The sequence below is a fragment of the Ammospiza nelsoni genome, chromosome 4 (assembly GCF_027579445.1).
Source record: "Ammospiza nelsoni isolate bAmmNel1 chromosome 4, bAmmNel1.pri, whole genome shotgun sequence".
Classification (NCBI taxonomy): Eukaryota; Metazoa; Chordata; class Aves; order Passeriformes; family Passerellidae; genus Ammospiza; species Ammospiza nelsoni.
Genome location: NC_080636.1, coordinates 49,916,539 through 49,938,396, shown reverse-complemented (window position 1 = coordinate 49,938,396; position 21,858 = coordinate 49,916,539). Strand labels below are relative to the sequence as shown.

Genomic DNA, 21,858 nt, shown 5'->3' with positions numbered 1-21,858 from the left:
AAACTTCTCATAAATATCTGTAGTCAAAAGGTGAAAAAGCAGTAGGGTTAGTAATCTTAAAGGTTTTGACACAGCTGAATTGTCTGAAAAACCAGATGTATTTGATATTGAACCTGAGTTAATGAATGTGGTTTTAACAAAGTTTCTGTTCTTGACTCCCTTGCTATTTTCAGCCATCAATCTTAAATTTGTCTACTTTTCTGTTCTTATTAGAGTAAAAGGATTGGTAGACTGTATCCACTGTTGTAAAAAAGTTCAAACTTGCACTTCTCCATGTGGGAGACTGCTAAGCCAAGTTAGAAATGTTACTTTGTCCTACACTTTTAGTGAGCTTTACATTAGACAGAACCCAGAATTATTACTTCATCAATGTAGATGCCAACTGAAGAGTAGCTTCAACTGTAATTAATAAAAGGGCCTCAGTCCTACCTGGCCTTCCCTGCATATCAGGTGTTCAGTCTGGGATCTGGCATCCTCAGTAAGAGCTCTTTTACCAAGCTACAGCAGAGTCACAGGGAGTGCAGCCTCTAGAGGTCTTGCTACTTACAGAGGTCCAAAGATGACTGACAGGTTTAATAGCAAGGCATGCTGGAACTGAAAATCATTATTTTTTCAAATTTAAAGATCTTTCAAGTGACCATGACAGCAAGATGAACCATGTTTCCTGAAATACCTGTTCAGATAAAAATGGACAGTGCACAGGAAGTGTGTGAAATCTCACTGTTGCATTGTGTCAATGGACAGGGGTTGCCCTTTTGCTTGGCTTTCCACCTCAAAGCCTTAAATCCTCAACATCTCTGGTATTTCTGCTCTAATTACCAGCATAAATCTAGATCCAAGTCAGCTGATGTGCAGAAGGATGTATGTTATCTTTAGATTCTAGGTGATCAAACTCATGGGGCGTCAATCGAGACTTTATGGGAACTTTAAATTCAGAACCCTGAAGGAAGATGAGAATCCCCCATGGGGTGGCCAATCCCTGGACTAACTAAATCACATCAAAGAAATGATAGTAACTTATCAGAGAAAAAAACCCTCCAAAACCCCTAAGAAAACAAACAAACCAGCCCCCCAGGACACCCAAATGCTGCAACAATTCCAAAGGACTTCTATCAGACTCAGACATAATTCATGGAAAAGCTGAGCTGAAATGATATAATTCATGTAAAAGGTGTCAGCAGGGTACTACACTGCTAAGAGATTCTGTCTATTGTTGAGGAGTGACCTGGAGTCTTCACTTCTTACCCTTTGCACAGAGGCCCTAAATAAGAGGTGGGAACAGCAATAAACTTAAAGAAGACACAAAAAGCCCCAAATTAAACAAAAACCTAGAGACATTTCCATGTAATTCATACCAAACAGAAGTCAAATATCATTAACTTTTGAACACTTCAAAACAAGCACTTGAGGACACTTCCTTCATCAGGGTTAGGCATTCATTTCTTACAGACTTCTGTGGAATCTGCTGTGAAAAATACTTCTTTTTAAAGCAGACAAATTTTATGACAGGCACAAGAAAATTTGTTAGATTCCTTATGAATTAGTGTATTTCTACTTTTAATGTATGATACTTTTGCTAGCATTTACACATTCTACCACTACTACAGGCAGCTGCCAAGCAGCAAGAGGTTTCTGGTGACTGAAATTTTATTGTTTAATATACAGCTGAACTTCAACGAAACAATGTTTCTTTACAATAAGCAGTTTATTTAAACTATGAGAATACCCAAGTTACTCACATCGTAAAAAACTTAATCCATCAAAAATTCTTATCTATATTAATAAATTTCATATTAAGCAAGAATTAATAAATATTTTTAGGTGACAATATACATGTAGCAAGTATTCTATAAACAGGTTATACCACTCTGGTTTTGAACATGAGAACTATAAAAGTTTGAAAAAATCATCTGTATATGACCTGCAGATTTGATACCTGCATTCAAGAGTAAAACAAACCACATCAATTACCACTTGTATTCTATTTTAAAATATATCTTGAAAATAAATTACTGCAACCAATGCCTAAAGTGAACAGGTGACCATCCATGTAACAAGATCAACTAAAATAAATAATTTACAATAAAAATCGTTCCTAGCACAAAATCATCATACAAAAACAATTATTGCATTTAGCTCTGCACAGAAAATAATACCTTTTCTCACAGCAATGTGAACTGCTATAGATGCTACATCTATACTACCATCTTCTTTAAGCTGAAAACTGTAAACGGCTTCTTTTGTGCTAGAGCTACAAAAGTATTATAATGCATTTATTTAAAAAAATATTTAGAGTAAGTTTATCTCCAACTAATACTATTTTCTAAGAAACTTCAAATCTTAAGAATCTTCACCTAAAAATCAGTTGGTCAGCTTGTAATTTCCCTTTTATTTTGAATCTGAAATACCAGCTAACTCTTCACAGATAGCGTTTATCCTTAAAAAAGGGGAATTGAGGAACTTTGGGATGGTTAACGAGGCCAGAGAATTAAAACAGGAGGTTATAGAGCAATGAGCCCTCCTTTCCCATCAAAGCTCAGAATTTGCCAGGCCCACTGAGGTGGCACACCCAAAGTTACCGTCACTGTCTCTAGACCTGCAAACAGCAGCTGGAAATAACTCAGTCCTTGCGTACTCTTCTTTTGCGCACTGATTTCAGCGGGCGATCTCCCATGCCTTCATCAGCTTCCTTCTTCTGGAAAAAAATACATTCAGCATTAACAGTTCAAACTCATCGTAATTACTGAAACTGGCACACTGTGCTACTCCTCTTCCTGAATTCCCCAGTCCTTTTATCACTAAATGCAGCGCTTAAGTGATGGGACATTTCTTCCACACTACTAATGTCATGATTAATAAAGTGGGTAGAAGACTTTTCACGTCTATATTCAGAAAAGAGAGCTGTAAACTGATGTCAGAAATTTGGTTCTGCCTGTGTCTTTGCTGGTTTAAAAGCAGTAACTTTTAAATTAATTTACCAACTCCTTAAAGAGGACCTTTTGCTAATGTTATTTCTGCTTCTGAAGTAAGATGCATTTAAAACATTTTACTGTTCCCTTTGGAGAGCTACAAATAAAGCTACTGTGCTTAAATCAGATGTGGTGTTCCCAGTTTGAAAGCGATGGGAAGTACAATGTCAGACAATGGCAAGGAGAAAGCAGGGAAAGATGCAAACTTACCTCATCTTCTGAATCAGATTTATTTGACCTATCACCTTCTTGACTTCCATCTGGAACTTCATTTTCTTCTTCATCTGGAACTCCATTTTCTTCTTCATCATCATAAATATCTTCACCACCTTCACCTTCTGCAGAAGAAGTTAATTTTACTTCATAAACAGAACTACATTACTATGATACACTACATCCAGGCACACCAGTAAGGAAAATAAGCCAATTTCAGTCCTAGAATGAACTGCTTGTTTAGAATAACCCATAAAAACATCTCTGGGATACAGAGTAGAATTCTCATGAATTAGTAGAAAGTGATAACTGCCAGATTTAACAACCAATTTTACAAATCTTAAATCTGACAGAAAGGATATTCGTTGGCATTTTGCAAGTTAACAGTCTGCCAGTGGCTTATTTAAAAACAGCAGGGAAGTAGTGCTCAATTCTGTCCTTGTCAGGTCACACCTATGTCTCATAAGCACTGCTTAGGTGTGAAAAAAATAGGGAAAAACCAAAAACAAATACCAAAAATCTGTATCCACACCAAATTCTTACTGTTGCATCTGAGTTAAACTGAAACAAAAGTATCCAGGCAAATTAAGAATGTAGTCAGATATCAGACATGACTCTCCTGATTCTTGGTGATGAAAATCTAGAAATACCTAATTTGTTAAAATATTTCAGACTTCTGTCTCAAATTGAGGAAGTCGAATCTTTGTACTGAAAAGTCCCAAGAACTCTGTCTGCAATATAGCTGTAAATTGAGCCAGAGCTTCACTAATTGGTATGAACTAAGAAGTCAGTTTTGCCATATGTCAGTATACCTGGTTCATGTGTACTATGTCTTTCTATTATCAAAAGGAGAAGTATGACCAAATAGTGAAGATCATGTTTATGAGATGCAGACAAAGATCTCAGTCCTAAAAATAAGCCCTTAATAGAAGAGCTTGGCAGAAATTCACAAAGTCTTTGCTCATATTCTAATAAAGAGACTGGAAATGATAAATTATGCAAATCCAGCTCCTCCCACAAGTACAAGTTTCAATAGAAGTGAAAAAACTCTCCCAAAATGTACTTCAGATATCAGAAGCTATAGAACCCACCACTGGAAAAATATACTATTTAAAATTATTATTTTAAATTTAACCATAATAGTAATTGAAGCATTATTTCATATAAATAAATGTAGAACTTGACAAATAAGGTTCAGATTGTGCCCCTGAAATTCCATTCTGTGGCAACAATTTTTACTTCCTGCAATGTCTTTATACAGGTCAAAGAAAGCAAGGAGACAAAGCAGACAAACAGACAATGCCACAAAAATTAACACAGAACAAAATAAAGCAGTAAAGCCCATGGACAATGCCTTTCAAGAAGTACTCTGCCAGCAACTCATTGTCACTGGTGTTAAAGAAATTGTCAAGTGTTTCTAAAATTTGCTTTGTGCTGCACTTCCTTTTTCTTTTTTAAATGGTCCCAAGATACCATGTGGATTTTGAGTCACTCAGTATTCCACAGCTCAAAACCCCACTGCCTTCAACTCCAAAAAAATCAAAGGAGGAGGTAATGACTATGAAGGAACAAAATCATTAAAAATCGTAAAAACCATAAGGAGACAAAGGTACTAGTAGAAAATATTTATGACTATGGACACCATAGAGAGAAATCTCAGAGGAAACTTGCATCTGGACCTGATGGAAGCTGACATCCACCAGACTGAAGTTCTACCATCAACAAGGAAGCAGAGGGAAGAAAACAGATAGGAGAGACCCACTTCTACGTCCTGGCCCAAATTGCTTCCCTTTCCCAGTACCTGAAACAGAAGCCTCCCTTTCCATCTTCTCTGTGTTATCCTTTATAAGTTCTCTTTTTGTCTCCTCCATTTCTCTTCTCTCTATAGCAAAAAGAATGAGGAAAAGGAGGCAGAGGACAATTTCTCTAATGCTTTCTGACACAAAGAGGCAAAAGAGCAATAGAAAAAAAGGGAAGATTTCAACTTGCAAATGTAAAAGGTGGCAGGAAGCTGAGGGAAGCTAAGCAATTCTTCTTAAAGCGAGAAACAATGGAGACATATGACAGCAAAGTGTAATCCTTCCCTCTGAAGCCTAGAATTTATTTGAAAACCCTGGATTAGTCATACAAAAGCGAGCTAAGTTAGTTTTACTCTGTGTTCTCTTCAGTAACTAAAAGTAACAGTCTAAAATAGAACCTACCTTTGCACCACCATGAACAGCTGTTCCAAGAACAATTTAAGAAAGCTGTAGGAGCTGAACAGCGTTCCTCTGCAATTGCCCGGGCCTTATTTCTAACATTGAAACACACATTTTAAGGTATTATTTATTAAGTGATGTGTTGTAATTAAATCAAGTAACTGAATATTGGAACTGAGGAATGGCAGCCTTGCAACTGCAGCATATTATGTACAAACTATGATTTGCATCAAGACTGGGTAGAATAAAACAGAGTCTGTAATTCAGGAGCAAAGAACAGGCTGAGGAGAGTAAGATCAAAAGGAAAAATTAGGAAGATACAGCACTGAAATCACACACCTACAATTTAGGCTAAAGTAAAGAGTGTATGGAGCATAACCAGAATAAAGAAGTGCCTGGGTAAGGCTCTCCAAGGCAAATGGACTGAGTTTGGTGTGCAAGTATGTACTCAATTGTGTCAGTGATGGCATGGGAACTGCTGCTGCTGAGTGATGCCTCCTGCACAGACACAAGCCATCCACACTCATGGAACATGGTGCAAAGACAGACAAACCCACCAATTTCAGTCAGCAACACAAAGTGATGGCAGCACCAAGACAAAGACCCACCACAACATGAATGTCTGCTATGTCTCTATCCGTGCTTGTCCCTTGTCACTTACTTTGTTCTCACCAAGGAAGACTGAAATAAAAGGCAGAATTTTACAGAATTCTGAAGCTAAAATTTTTCTCATCAAAGTGAAGATAATGCATTGGAAGTCAGGAGTTTGATTTTTATTCTTTATATAGACACAGGGAAATGCTAACAGCACCTCAAAGCTACAGCTGAGTAGCAGCCAGTGTCTTTGATTCTGTAACATGGGATGGTTTTATTCTTGGATGCTGGAGTACAGCTCAACCTACTGAGTCATTCATTTCTCCCTGGGCAGCAGGACACACCGCTGCAGGTGTGCAAAAGGTTGCTAAAAAGCAATATAAAGGAAGCTGCAGGCTTCAGAATTTCAAGCCTACTGTATTTTCAAGTATAACCCTCCCAGAGAGGTATAAGCAGATTTATGTTAGAAGACTTCAAGCTATTCCAGACACATTTTAAAGAATAAAGTGACTTTAACTACTTCAGGTACTTATATCTGAATAATTAAAATGTGTTTAATATATGAAATATTTAGAAGGGACAACATATGTGTCACAGTCTACAAACATAAAAAAATTGTGTTGGAAGCATGTTTATTTCTTGAAAGTGCAGAAATGCTGAGTAGAGCCTTACTTTTTGCTTATATTTATCAGACCTATTAGCCACAGGATGCCACTCACTGGAAGTTACCAAAGACAAAAAAAGGCTCAAAGCAAGGCACATTTCACATAGTCTAAGAAAACAGGTTGTAATCACTGGCAATGAAATCCATGAACTGGTTCTATTCATGTCTTTAACCAAACTGCAAGCTGACACACACTCTCACTCATCTTACCATCTTCATCAGTATCTTCATTTTCTTTTTCCTCCTCTAGTTCATCATCTTCAAAATCCTCTGTCACTTCTTTTAGTTTTCTCTTTGTAATTTGCTTAGATACATCAGGCTTCTTGAAGTCAATATATTCATCTGATTTCTACAACAAATGAAAAATCTATTTATATTTCAACTCCAGGTAAGAATTAAACAGGCACTGTAAGCTAAGTAATACCAATGGCATATTAAAAGGGCACATTGTTGCACAGATGCTCAAGAGTTTCCAAATAAAGTACTAAGAAGAAAACCAAATAAAAACATAGTAAATTTCACTAACCTTTCCTGGCCAGCAGAACAACACAGTTAGACCAACAGGGAGAGCTAAAGTCAAGATGTAAAGAACCCAGAGCCATGGGTGTTCTTCTGCAGCAGTCACCAACTGACTAAACATACCAGGCTGTGTTAAAAAAAAATTAAATTAAAATAATTGTATTTATATCCCTCTCTACACTTAAATACGTTTATGAAGTGTACTGTATACATTTATATTGTCCAAAACCCTTCTTTACCTTTGCTTTTTAATGACTACAGCAATAATGCATTTCAGTACTGGTAAAGCAACAACTTTACCAATTGCAAATAAGTGGCAGGTGTTGAGTAAGGAGGAACAGATGTAGAACTCCACACACACCAGACCAGCCACAACTCAGCTTTGTAAAGCAATACCTGCACACTGTACCAACTCAGCTGAAAGCTCCCAAAGTATCAAGAGCCTGAGGGCAGCAGTTCCTGAGGAGCAATGCTGGCTCCACTTGTACCATCACCTTCTCTCCTTTGACAGCCAATTATTCAGGGAGTAAACTGTCCTCCCAGTACAGCTCTGACTTAGAGAGTAGAGACTCTCAGGCAAGTGCCTGGTGCATGTCTGTAAGAGGTACATCAGCACCAAAGAAGTTTGAGAGGCACAGTGGAACAAGGGCACTCAAAGAAATTTTTTTTGCCATTGTGTGTACAGGTACGGATACAGGCTCACACATAAACAAAGAGGAAGTAAATTTCTTACTCGGTGTTTAAGTAAAATGCAGTACCCTTTTAACCTCAAGAAAATATTCATTTGGGAAAGGTAAAAAGCCAAACTACAAGACAGAAAAGCTATCAGTTACTCAGCAAAATAATTGATTGCAGACAAATTAATGTCAGCATGGACGGAAAATTCTTCCAACAGCACAGCTCCCTTACTACTTTCTAATATCAAGAACATAGCAAAGTTTATACCTCATTAGCACTTGCTACCAATTTCTTCAAGCCCCAGCTATCTGCTGCCCAGCGATCTGCCACTTCTTTCTCTGAACAGATGATGAAGTTATCAAAGTAGATATCAGATGTCATAGACCAGAGTTCTAGACCAATAGCACTGACAGCAGTCATCTTGAATGGGTGAAGATCTTCAAAGTAGTCTGGGTTTGGTATTTTCCGAGGGCTCCAGATTCCCTGTTAACAGAAACAAACACAATCACATTACCTACAGCTCACCAAAAGAACAGCTTCTGAAAGGGATTTCAAAATAATAAGAACTTTTCTTTAAAAAGACAAGCAGTAGAGTTTAATCTATCTAAAACAGAACTGGAAATAGCCTGTAGGATTTTGGCAAATGGGTCTCAATTTTCATGTTTTAGGCCAGATCTCCTAAGCAATTATTTTCTTTTTTACTGTAGAGATTACAGTAATAACTGACTCTTACCAGAAGTGTTAGAGAAAATTTTAGCAAAGGAAAATTCAGCCTTATGGTACCTGTGCAAATTAGAGCCAAATTCTGTTTGCAAACCTGCTTAGGATCTTACCCTCTGAGACAGACATCAATTTCAAGTACTCCCATAACTAATACAAAGTAACTCTCTTTAATATCCAGCTGATTACCTCTTATATTTGGAGGGGAGGACAGGACTTTAATTATCCAAAATTGAAGCTTCCTCTAAAATTGAACTAGTAAGGCATTTTGCTTGCTGAAAGGCTTCATTTGTTAATATTAAAAAAAGAGACTAATTCAACAGACTGACATTTAAAAGCCTAATGTAATTCAGAATACAATTCTGAAGACCATACTAAATAAATGGTATCAATGAAAATTGTACAAATGGCAACTTTAAACAGCTAAGTTGTTTTAATACAAGAAGCATTACTGTTTCCCAGTATACTTCAAGGAAAAAAAAGAAAAAAAAAGGCAAATTAAAAGCAAAAAATTCTCAAATTAGTGAGGGTTTTCAGACTCATTGTAAAATATAAATACACTGCAGAAAAGCCTAAGTAAATACACTGCTTTGACTTGCTTGCTCTGCTGCCTGTATCTTTTAGCCATGCCCAACAATTTGACTATTACCTGATAGTTAGGATTATCTATCATAGGTGCTCTCCATTTTCCTTTGTACTTTGGGTTGTTCTTCATGGGACGCACCCACTCTCCACAGCCAGGGGCAGTCTCACATTTTGCATTAGGGATCTGGGGGGCTTCCCACTCCCCATCCATTTCTTCATCCCTAGAGAGAAAAAAAATGACCAACAACTGCTTCAAGATCAGCCAGGTGTCAAACACTGGCAGTCTGAAGTTAGGGTCTATGTGTGTTGTTGTAACTACTCCAGAACTCTGACCAGCTCAAACAACTTAACCCAACAGCATAAACACTTTTTTAAAGGAGTGCTACACCTTTTTACTTAAAGGCCATATATGTTCATATATAACCACAGCATGACTGACTTCAATTGCATTCCTGCCTCTAAGCATCCTCTGCCCAGGATGCTTAGAGATCCCTTTGAGACTTACATTATGATTTCAAGTTATCAACTTAAACTGTAGCAAATTCTTTGAATATGAAGGGGACCTTCATACTCTGTTTTTACTTATGTATCTTCAGAAAACAAAGGCAATGACAAGTTCATGTTTTTATAGAAGCAGTCCCCATACCAACAAATATTTGGCCATACCTTACACATTCCACATTACTACCTCAAAAGACAATGAAATCTGGACTGACTTCCACAACTAATAATCTGCCACAGAGAACAGTCTTATCTGAAAAACACATTAGCAATCTGCACTTACCAGTCCTTTGGTTTCTTTGCATTAGGGTCAGGAACATACTGTGGTTCATCATCAAGCCACCCCTCAGGCTTAACAGCATCAGGATCTTCTATTTTGGCAGGTTCATCTTCATCCCTTCAATTACAGACTTTTGTTAGAAAATACAGCAGCCTGACTTTGCACCAATGCTCTGTTCAGAGGACTACAACTGGCATGAAAGAGATGATTTCCAAAAACACGACAGAATTAGACTCGCTGATCATGAGCATTAGCCATATAATTATCTGCTTATAAATATCTGGATTATATTTACATTGTTCTATAACAAATCAGCAAATAATGATTTTATTTGTTTCCTTATGCCCACCTCAAATATGTTTTCAAACTTCAGTGCTTTTAGTGAAATGTATTCCAACTGTCATTAGCAAACCCCAAAATAAAACCTGTCAAATCTTTCAAGTGAACAACCTGTATGTAAAAGACATTGTGAAATTTCGAATGTTCTCCTTACCAGTCATCGGGTTTGACAGCATTTGGATCAGGTATTTTTGGTCTCTCATCCCAATCATCAGGCTTCTTATCAGTAGGATCCTCTATTTCTTTGGAAGGATTTACTGGAGGTATCATATTCTCAAGAAGACTTCCTTTACTGACAACTGTTTGGTCGATTAATATTTCAAATGTATCATCTGGTTTTAGCACTAAATTGAAGAAATTTATATTGAAGAAATAAGGTAGCCATTTAATTTTACAGATACATTTAACAAAACTATAGAATAAGCACAGACTTAGTCAAATAAGAGCAAACAGGATCCTCACTAGCAGAGGAGACAGACTCCTCACTCAGGCACTGGATCTGGACACAAAACATTGCCCTTGAGGGGATGTATGACCAGCATCAGGCCCACAAAGATTAAATTTGAAGAAAATTCAATTGCTGAAACATGTCCAAACATATTCTAAGAGATTTTTCAAAAACCTACCAACTTGAGCAAAATTCTGTGGTTTTACTTCAAAAGCACAGACAGTGAAAAAAGAGTCTCTGTCCCAAAAGGCATCTCTGCTACTAAATTATAATCTCACACTTGAAAGCATGGGAACACAAGAACTGTACCAGTACCATAGCAGAAGGATAAAACAGCACTTTGAATCAGGTTCTAACCTCTCTAAGCCATTTTCCTCAAATGCCACACTGCAAGAGCTCACACATTTGAAGAGAATTCCCTGGATGTTAGCAAGTGTGAGTAACTGAGAAGCCAAGGTAAGAACTGAGCACTGCCAGACTTGGTACCCACATGCATCCAGATCTATTTCTAATAAGCACTTGTAAGTGTGCTCACTGATCTAACAGCAGATTCAACTGGCCATTTAACAGAATGAAGATTACTAAGTAAAAGTAATTATTATTCTACTTTTATGACAGTTTTCTAAAAACAGGTTAAGAAAACCACAGTAACGGTCCTGTAACAGTTTGATAATACCTAATGATGGCCTTCCACCCTGAAATTTTCAACAGCATTAAAATATCCATAAATGTAAAAATGAAACCCCCATATCACCTTTAGATAAAACACAAAGAACTAATCTTTAAACTCCTGTTATCAGTCACATAAATGCACTGGAATCACACAGCTCTAAGAAGTCTGTTTGAACAAGTATAACAGAATAAATGCAATAAGTTTAAGTACCTTGATTCATAATTTCTAACAAACAATCCAAATACAGGAATGCATGCATTCCTTTATTATGAGATTCTTCAAGCAAATAAGACTATCTAAAAGTGTAAGTTTGCTGTGGCATACTAGAGCAATCCATTTTAGAAACCACTGAATTATTTTCCTATGGCACAGCACTTGAACATGCCTTCTGTTATTACTCCTCAGTGGAAGTTGCTAAGTACAGTCAATTTGGCTGGGGTTGCAGCATGCCATAGGTTAGCCCATTGACTGCTGTTCTTCCTCAGAAGTTAGAAAAAGGGATAAAAACTAACTTTTATTTCTCTGTACAGCTCACTGGTACAGGAACTGTCACATGAATTACAACCAGCCCACACTTACTCACTGCAGAGTCTGTGCTGACCTGTGTGTGCACACTGCTTCAGGTGCAGGGCTTGTGAGAACTCCTAACACGGGGAAGAGTGGTGTGTGGCATGCTACAGATTGAACTGAACTCCCCTGAACTCTGACACCTTCTCAGAATATTGGGCACTTGTACATTCTGCTATCTTTCCCAGTAAAAACAGTTTTATTATAATAATTGCTGAAGTAAATTTATCAGTAAAGGCTAGTCAGGGCTGGTAAGTTTGTCCTGTAACTGGATATTATGCAGTAGCATCTGAAAGCTACTTTATGTCCTGCAGTTAAGCCCTGTCATTAAACCATTTAACCCAAATCATTAAACAACCAGCACTCAGAATTAACAAGCTATTATAAACAAAGACTCAATTACAAAGCTTCAGCAGACAAAACCACATTTTTAATCTCTCCTTTCCAACATAAGAATTGGAATTCCATTTTTAAGAATTGAACAATACCAAGAGTATAAAGATGTGTCTTCTTGTCCAGATAGAATTTTTTTAGGTCTACATCAGGACGTTCAGCATGTTTTTCATCATATTCTCCGGTTTTAGGATTCTTATGCCTGAAGATAAAGTGTAGTTTGTAATCCTCTCCACATTTATCTGGTCCAAACATAATTGTGTAAGGTGTTTTGTCAAAAAAGTATTCCTGTAGAAGCAAGAAAGCTGAGCATGTGATACACTGGACACTTTATTATGTCATTTTTGGTACTTCTTTGTCTTGGTGCAGAGCATAGTTACTTATCTGCAAAAGGTAAATGAAAAGTGGTGGGGTAAATAATGAAGGAATTCAAGCCCTCTGGAGTTCTCCATTTCCAGGGAATGCACTAACTCTCAGCCTCTTCAAGGAAGATGAATACATTTATATATTTACATTTTATCTTTAAGTAGGAATGCCTGTTACAAATCAAAGCACCCAAGTATCTCTTCCCCTCTACAAACACTACACTAAAAGATGGGACGGAACTAGTTACTGTTCTTCATAACAATTTTCTTTTCCAATAAAGATAACCCCAGCATATTAATACCCAGTGTTTTATAAGTACCTTTTTCTCTCCACATTAAGTAACAGCAACAAACAACCCTGATAATATCAGATACAGTTATTCTCCTTCAGAGTATGCTGCAATACACAGTTATGTCACAGTATCTTTATCTATGTTTTCTGTATTTGGAATACACAGTAATATGCATGTGCTGATCAGTAAAATGGTTTCTCAAGTTATGAGTTAAGATCCTCTGGCTTCTATTAATTCTGAAAGTCATACTAAATGTACACAAAAGTCCTCTGTCCTGCATATCAGACACCAGCCATGCAGAGCCAAGCTGTCCCTCAAATGAACAACTGATAGCAAATATTAAGCAAGAGGACATACCAGATTCAAGTCATTGCTACTGGAGAGAAGTTTAATATATGCACCACCACAGTCAATGCCTTTTTGAAAATTCACTTCATATCTGAGCAAAGAGAAAGTGAGAAAAACATTCTGAGTAGCAGAAAAATATCAATTAACTGCTAATCTGCAGTTCTCATTATGAATATATTCAGACTACACATTAGTACCTACCGTCAAAACACTTCTATGCTAGCAAAATGCTTTAAATTACTAATAAACATAAAAAACCAGAACGAATACTTACTGAACAATCAAAGGTTTATCATCAAAAACAAATGTTTTTGTCAGCATTGCTGATATTGCATGATACTTTGCCACTGATTTTAACACTAATCCTTTGTCTCCAGGCATTGCATTTTCCTTCAGCTCTTCTACTTCCCATCTTCCTAAAACATACATGCATAAAGTCTTTGAAAAAATGCAGTGTGAACACAGAAATCAGCCTTGCTGAAAGTAAAGGGTTAGTAACAAATAAAGCCTAGCTGCCAAAATAGGGCAGAAATGTTGGCATCTGATGTCAAAGATGTTATTTCTTTTTGTTCTCAAATTTAAGTAAACTTTATTCCTGTAGATCTGTATCTTTAGGTTGTGGGATCCTACAATGGCCAGAGAAACAAAGTATTTCTCCAGATTTTAAATTTACTTCTACCATCATCACACAAAAAACATGAGTCACAGAGCACTGTGTAAAGCTAAAGACCTGCATCATTACTTTTTTCTGCTTACATAAAATTAAAATCTCTTGAGTCAAATCTAATCACAGGGTAGATGAAGTTCCCTCCTCCTCCCCAAAGTCTTTCCAGGAATTACCAGGTTTGGTCCAAAACAAGCTTACAGCTTTGAAAATAGAAGATTTTATATTTGTACATTCTCCAAGTTTGGGATAAATACACACATGCCCAATATCCAAAGAACAAGATTTCTTCTAAAAGGGCAGTTACGTTTTCTCAGAGACTAACATCACAAGATCCACTGGGGTTTTTTCCAGGAAAGAGCACAGCACAAAGTACCCTACTTTGACAATCCACTGTAATTTTGAAGAATGCTTAAGCAGCCAATTCTAGACTAGGAAATCACAAGTGCAAACTGCAATGATTAAACCATCAGTACACTGTTTCCATTACTGCTCTCCAAATTTGGTTTTGGCTACTCTAAGACTAAATTGTACAAGAACCACTGAAGAGCCCTAAATTCAAGCACAGGCAATCTGGAAAAGTATTTAAAAAAATATGCTGTTTTAATTTTCAGAGGCTACACCAAGAGACCAATCCGTGGATCAGTAGCAGGACAGATGGAGCAAAATGGAACACAATGCTTCAGAAAACTATTTAACAACTGAAATTGAAGTGATAAATCTCTCTCACAGGGTTTCAGAGAAGACAGTTCTAAAGAAACAATACTTATAAACGAACAGGATTTTATTCTGGCATCATCCATGGCAATACATTGTTGGAATGACAAAAAAGTTATCTTCACACTAAATAACCCACTGAGCAACTACAAACTAACATTTTTGACTTTTGCCATCTAGACATTCAAAGACAAGTTCTGTGCTATTTCTCAAAGAAATATTTCTTTCAAGCAAAAAAGCAACAGAACATCATAAACTACACAGGGGAGGCAAACAATAAAGTTGCTTACCATCATATTTAGCAACATTATCATCCATGTCTTCTTTCAGAGTTACAGACAACACCCACCTAAAAAAAAATTGTACTGGTCATTGATCTATCTAGGCAAAGCTGTATTATTTAACAAACAAAGGAAAAATAGCTTTTGTTTCTAGGCTGTGAACCTGTAATACTGATTTTGAGTCAGCATCATGGAACTGCATGTAGCTCTAAGAACATGCAAAGAAAAATTAAAGGAGAGTCGTCTAATACAGCATTTCAAAATACTTCCTAAAAATGTAAATGAATAGACAATTAAAAGTCTAAAGTAATTAAATCCTGAATTATTTAATTCTGAATAAACTTCAGTTTTATATACAAGTTCAGAATGTAATATGCATTTAATGTAAAAAATCACTGAAAATAGCAAGTTTCAAGTATAATACCTTCAATAGAGGAAATAATACCTTTCAATAGAAAAGAAAAAGAACTCAGCCAAATGAATCTTAACTTTATCTGACAGTAGCAGTACACACACAGAGCAGAGGACAAGAGGGACAAGTGCAAGATTCCAAGGGTACTGCACACAGGAGATCCAGCAGGGCAAACACAGCCTGATCTCCATTCTGTGAGCAAGGCAGACTTGGCCATCCCATTCAGGGTATTATCACAAGATAGGCACAGTCTCCTCACAAAGTGCTCCTCTGGAAAGGGAAAAAAGGAAAGGGCAGTCCCCCCTCATCTGGACACACAGCAGTTCTGTCTGGAGCCATGCACAGGAATATCTACAGCCAAGAGCACTGCTCAACTCTTTATTGTATCAGCCACAAGAATACATTCTAATAACTCATTCTGGAAAGAACTGTCTGCATTCTTTCTGAACTCTCCTCTGCATGGAGTGATCCAGGGATGAATACTTTCTCTTTTCTGCTTGAACTGCAGTCACATTTGTTCACTGTTAACAAAGATGCTGGAAAAGCTTCACAGTATAAATAGCACACTAGATCCTCAGCCTACCAGGAGAGAGACCAGTGAGGAATAAAACATCTCTACAAGTCATGTGAAAAAATTTTCAAGGCCCATTCTCAGAAAAGCTATGCTATTCTTACCTAGTCCATTTATATATAATTCTTTTCCACACTTCAGGGAAGAAAGGCAGCATGCTTACTTTCTCATAAATCTTTCTTTCATACTCCTTAGTCTTACGTAAATTATGCAAAGCTAGACCAAAAAATCCCAAGCATTGTAGCTAAAACTTTGAACATTAGATTTAGTAGGAAGACAAATTAATCTTTGAACAGTTCTCAAAAAAACCTAGAAACTTGAATGAATGATATCATTCAAGTACCCCAGTTAAATCTTTATAGCTGTTAGTCAAGGATTTCAGTGGTTTTGTTAGTCAAGGATTTCAGTGGTTTATTTGGTTTTTTAACAACCATTATCACCTCTTCTATTTTTTTTTCTGTCATCACAGGTGCTGCTTTTGCAGTTAACACTTAGAACTGACACATACCTAAGATCACGTGGAAAGAAAGTGTTTGCTACTGAAGTGCAATGGCACTTCACCCTCTCAGCTATTTAAACCCAACTGGCTCAATCTTTAGATTATTTTTCTCAATGTCCACAAATCAGAGTTTATTAAAAGCCTCCTTAAAACACACACAGGAGAGTAATATATCTGAAATGTTAAGTGTCCAGCTTAACATTATGATGTATTTGGAGCAAGCCTTAATAGTCTTCCCAATTCTAATCCCCATAAAAATATTTAAAAGACAGTAGCAGAAAAATGAATACAAAACAAGTGCTGCCACTGTAAGTGAAAATTGCTGAAAGTAGAAGTTAATCATTTTAAGACATAAACTTACCCCGACATTCCTTCATCAAAGGTTTCTGTAAAATACACTTCCCCAGTTGGCTTTGGAGTCTGGTACACAACCTAAGAGACATGTACAGATACACATCCCAACATAAATTACAATTGAAATACACTCTCCTATCTCCAGAAGTAATCTACCTGGGCAGAACAACAGATCCTCTTAATTAGAAATACCTAGCAGCATAAAACCACTTCTCTCCCTCCATATTTCAATACTTTGTGTGCATCCCTCCAACTGTGAGCAGTTTTGTATCTCTGAACTTTAAAAGTTGCTTCCTCTGTTCAAAGCTCATAACTAAAGCTTTGTTACATCTTCTGTGAAACAAAATCCCCAAAATTTTTCTGAACCTGCACCAAATCTGCTTCCTCCCTGTTTCTCTCTTTGTATGTTTTCCATTCTTCTGTTTTCCCATCTATTGCCTACATCTCTTTTGAAGAATAGCATACAGATTTTCTGGTAATAAAGACAGTGTCAAAAGGCAGCTGTGACTGATGAAGTCAAGAAACTGGTCTAAAGTCAGTCTCAGTGAGACCAAGGTGCTTTCCATTTACTTCTTTACAAGTGTCATGTTAGGACTTGCAACAAAAGGTTCTGTATCTAGATTGAAGAAAAACCTTTTTCATGACTACTGACCACATGCAGGAGATTTTACACTTGGGCATAAGAGAGTCATTCTTTAAGTTTGCCCTGAATGTCACATGTAGCAAGTGAAAAACTCAGACTGCCACATCTGAGACCCACTCAGCTGTCAAATGCAGATTAACTTGCTCTAGTTATAACTATGCATCTTGTATTCAACCAGCTTGAACTAGAGAATTCTGTAATCTTACCTCTAGAGAAGATTTATCTCTGTCAACATCAGCTTCTTGGGACTGCTTGTCAAAATTCTCCACTTCAACATCTGCATCCAGATTTTCTTCACTTTCCATTCCTGCAGTCACCGAGCTAATTATCAGGACACCCAAGCACAGCCAGTCCCACTGGAAGTGCATCTTGCTTATCTGCAGAATTGAAAGTTTTACATTTTAAATATAAATTCAACTATATTATTAGTATTATTTCAATTTTACCCCAGACTTTATCTAAAAGAGGAAAAAAACCCATTAAAATAATGAGAAATAACTATGAAAAAGTGTTGTCACTATAATATTGTCTTAATTTGCTTTTTAAAAGTTTTTTTTATTACTGAGCCCCGACTCAGACTCTCTTTCCCCTCCTGTTTTCCCTATGGAAGTGCTCACAGCCTGTTCCTTTACCTTGCCAAATCTAGCAAGAATCTGACTGCAATATGTATGCCTTTAAAGAACTAAGCAAGATTGCTTTTATTTTTCTCATTCATAAACAATATGAACAAGTGATTAAATTGAATCAGTCTCTATAATGCAGCAATAACTAACATCCCTTTCACAGCAAGCTTAAATAAATGCTGGTGTTTATTTTGCTATTTTAAGACATTGTCAAGCCTTGCATTACTGGCAGCCACTAGTGGTTATATTAAAAGCTCTGGTGCTGAGTACCTTTGCACCTGAGAGAGCAGCCACCCTCTCAGGCACATCATCACTCCCTAGAGACTGAATTGTTTATCACTACAACTCTGAATGTCCCAGCAATTATAGATACTATCTTATACTCAAAGTGTGAGTTTCTTTCTTTCCTTTTCTTTCTTTCCTTTTCTTTCTCAAATGTGGGAAGCAATTCAAACACTGTAACTGCACCAATAATTACTTCATCATTCATTTTTTAACACCTCCAAGTTTTATCAAGCAACACATATAGAGATCAAACAGTATCAGGGCTTTATTTCTTTTATGATCTACTAATTTAACATTAACTGCACTGATTATATCTAGAGCCAGGACATACACAAACTACACAAATACCATAAAGGACTGTTTCACACACCAGTACCATGGCAATACTAGGAAATAATCAAAAGCTCTTTTTTTTGGACTAACACCTATTTTCCACAAAACTACATTAAACATATTACCATTCTTTTTTTCCTCCCCCACTACTATCCACACTTCCTGCTGTTCTTTGTGGGACTTTACAACCTTGCTTGAAGATGGTGAGTCTGTGGTTCCTCAGGTGATACACTTCAATAGTTATCTGCAAATTTTCTAGTGTTTTGTATTTGAATTTTTTTATTTTTAGGTTAAAACTAGAGATATTGTTAGTTCATAGACCTCCTTAGTAGTTCTAGAACTGAAAATAATCTCGCCCTGAAGATTTGAAGTAACTGAGTTTATCAGAGGTGAACGTTTAATCTTACAGTGTATTTTGGAACACCTCTGTCTGAGGAGTATCAGTTTTACCAACCCCCTTTTCTTGTTCCCTACCCATCACATTAGGACAAGCACTCCAAGAATTCCACATCAATACCTTCTGGACTGCTTAGCTCCTAACTAAGGTGTCCAATATTAACCAAGTACCAGCCTTGCATTTTCAGCACGCAGCTTGCCTACCTTACCTTCGCTAGCTCGTCATGCACGTGATCTCTGCTTCTCCTAAAGCAGCATGAGGGGCACAGCTTCCTCTTCCAGTTCATCCAGGTGTGTGTGTATGATCCAAAATGCTTTCCACTTACACAGCTGTAACTTTACTCTAATTAGCCCCATTCACTTCTGCTCCATACACAGACTAACACGGACATCCAAGAGGAAACACCAGTTCTCACCTTTCCAAACAGCCCCCTTCCAAAATTTCTGATGCTTTCACTTGGTTCCCACTGAATCTTACCATTACTCCCTGATCCTACCTAGGACTTCCCTAATTTCCTTCAGCTTTCAATTGGATCTCTTACCTCTTCCTTCAAGAAGAGAAGGTGCGTTTTAACCTTTGACCTTTTGATATACTTTTAAAATAATCCCAGAAATGCTGAAATACATTATCAAGACCAATCACAGCTATCACTCAACTGCCAGCCAAACATGGTTTTAACTAGCCCACAACATCTTTCACTTTTGTGAACTCTGCCACACTAAAGTCTTAGCATATAAGATAAATCTTTCACCTAAGCCAATGAGATTCTGGTCTCAAAACAGAACTTCACACTACACATTTAATTATCTTTAAAACCTACTGAATTTTCCTAATTAACACATGAAGACTATGAGAAACTTTTCTTACTCCATTTTCAAGGTGGCAATGCAAATAAGCCAAAAGGATTCTCGCTGTTAACAAAACGAAGCACATTGGAAGAGCCTGTGGCTCTCACAAAACACCAAACATCTTTACTAGCAGTCTTGTCAATGTATCTAAGTTCAGACTTTAATTTTAACATATATTTTGTATAACTTGGTCACTTTTTGCCATGGGTAACCACAGCACAGCTACACATCAGCATAAGCCAGCAAAGCACGCTCTAGGGACCAGCAACAGTGCTGCAACATCAGCACAATATTGCACCCAAAGCAACAAGCTGCTTTTCCTGAGACACAGACCAGTATTTGTAAAAGACAAAGGCACAAGCTGTAAACATGGTCTGACTGGGTATCAGCATGTTTATCCCCACGAGGACAGGTGAGCACTGATACAGGCTGCCCAGTCCCTGCCCCTGGGGTTTTCCAAGACAGTCCAGAAAAAATCTCCAAGCAAGCTGGACCAGCCTCAGGGCTGCTGCTGTAGTGAGCAGCAGGTCAGGAGAGACCTCCTGGCGTCCCTTCCCAGCTGAATGATCTGATTTGGGTTGTGTCCACCTTTGCACCTCTGTATCATGGTGTTTAGTGCACTGTGTACATGACATTAGTCGGTGACATCATTATTCCATCTGCTGCAGAACTAAGTAAGGGGTCAGGATCTTCCAGATTACTAACTTTTTTCTGGACTTTGAAAACGGTCATGCCTGTTCCATGTAACTCTGGGAGTTCTGGATTCTCAAGCAGAAAGGGAATAAGACAGCCGTTCTCACTGTGAAGTCCAAAGCTCCTGCATCCAGTATCAACACGCGGGCTTTTCATAGGGCAAATATCAATTCCATCCAGGGCCATGAAAAGTGGAGGATTTTTTCACACACCCCTTCTTCCACCTGTACCCACGGGCTGCTTTATTCCTCCCTCATTCTCCTACATTGCCATAAACCTGACATAAGCTGTAACTGCTCCATGAAACACACGCAAGAGCACTCACACAACTTTACATTTCTCCTTTATTGGGTGTGACACTGTCCCCCGCTCCCGTTAGCTGTGCTGTTGAGCACCCCGCGCGGGCACGGATGCCGCATGTGGGGTTCAGCGGCGCTCCAGCCGCAGCGCCGCGCTCCCGCAGGCGCTCCAGGCATTGCGCTGCCACAGCGAGCTCCACCAAACCCTTCAGGCCGACCTTATTTCCCGGTTTGAAAACACAGACCCTAGGGCCACCCGGTGTGCCGTCAGCACCAACACGAACCGGCTTTCTGGGACACCGCCAAGCGAGAACCAAGGCCGCGATGCCGCTGCTCCCGCCCGCCTCGGTACGGGCCGAGCTCCCGGAGCCTCCCGTGGGCCGCCTCCGGGGACCGAGGGAGCGAGGCGAAGCAGGGCAGCCACCCTCACCCCCCGTACCCCACACGCACCTGCCGCCGCCACCGGCCGCCCTTTCTTCGGCCTGGTTACAAAGCACCGCCACGCCGCTGCTCCCACGGCGGCCCGTTACCGGCGGTGGTCCCGGCGCTGCCCGGCCCGCGGCGAGCGGTTACCGGTGGTCACCGGCGGCGCTGCCCGGCCCGCGGTTACCGGTAGCGGTCTCGGCGCTGCCCGGCCCGCGGCGGGCGGTTACCGGCGGTTACCGGCGGCGGTCCCGGCGCTGTCCAGCCCGCGGTTACCGGCGGCGGGAGCCCGAGCAGGGCCCGGCCGCTGGTCCCCGCGCATCCCCGGCCGCGCACGCGCACGGCGCCCCCGCCGCTCGCGGGGCTGCGGGAGCAGCTGCCGCAGCGCGTGCCGCGCCCCGCCGGCCAATCACGGCGCCGCGCCCCGCCGGCCAATCACGGCGCTGCGCGCGCGGCACGGCGCGGCCCA

At 38.9% G+C, this 21,858-nt stretch overlaps 1 protein-coding gene across 5 annotated transcripts; it reads right to left on the bottom strand.

Moving 5' to 3' along the window:
- Positions 1-1,544: 1,544 nt before the first annotated feature.
- Positions 1,545-21,684, bottom strand: CLGN (calmegin). 5 transcript variants are annotated; one of them, XM_059471319.1, is made up of 16 exons: positions 21,417-21,684; positions 17,695-17,865; positions 16,853-16,923; positions 15,019-15,077; positions 13,622-13,763; positions 13,357-13,438; positions 12,437-12,629; positions 10,415-10,604; positions 9,925-10,038; positions 9,205-9,361; positions 8,103-8,318; positions 7,165-7,284; positions 6,849-6,987; positions 4,984-5,064; positions 3,180-3,307; positions 1,545-2,692 (listed from the first exon to the last, which is right to left on the bottom strand). In XM_059471319.1, the coding sequence occupies exons 2-16, from the start codon at positions 17,854-17,856 to the stop codon at positions 2,621-2,623; spliced, it is 1,926 nt and encodes a 641-aa protein (XP_059327302.1). In that variant the 5' UTR covers positions 17,857-17,865; positions 21,417-21,684; the 3' UTR covers positions 1,545-2,620. The 5 variants fall into 5 exon arrangements, 4 of the variants coding, with proteins under 4 accessions (XP_059327302.1, XP_059327301.1, XP_059327304.1 ...); XM_059471318.1 differs by having other exon boundaries at positions 1,545-2,695; positions 21,417-21,681; XR_009418399.1 differs by lacking the exon at positions 1,545-2,692 and adding an exon at positions 5,384-5,475 and having other exon boundaries at positions 3,186-3,307.
- Positions 21,685-21,858: the final 174 nt, after the last annotated feature.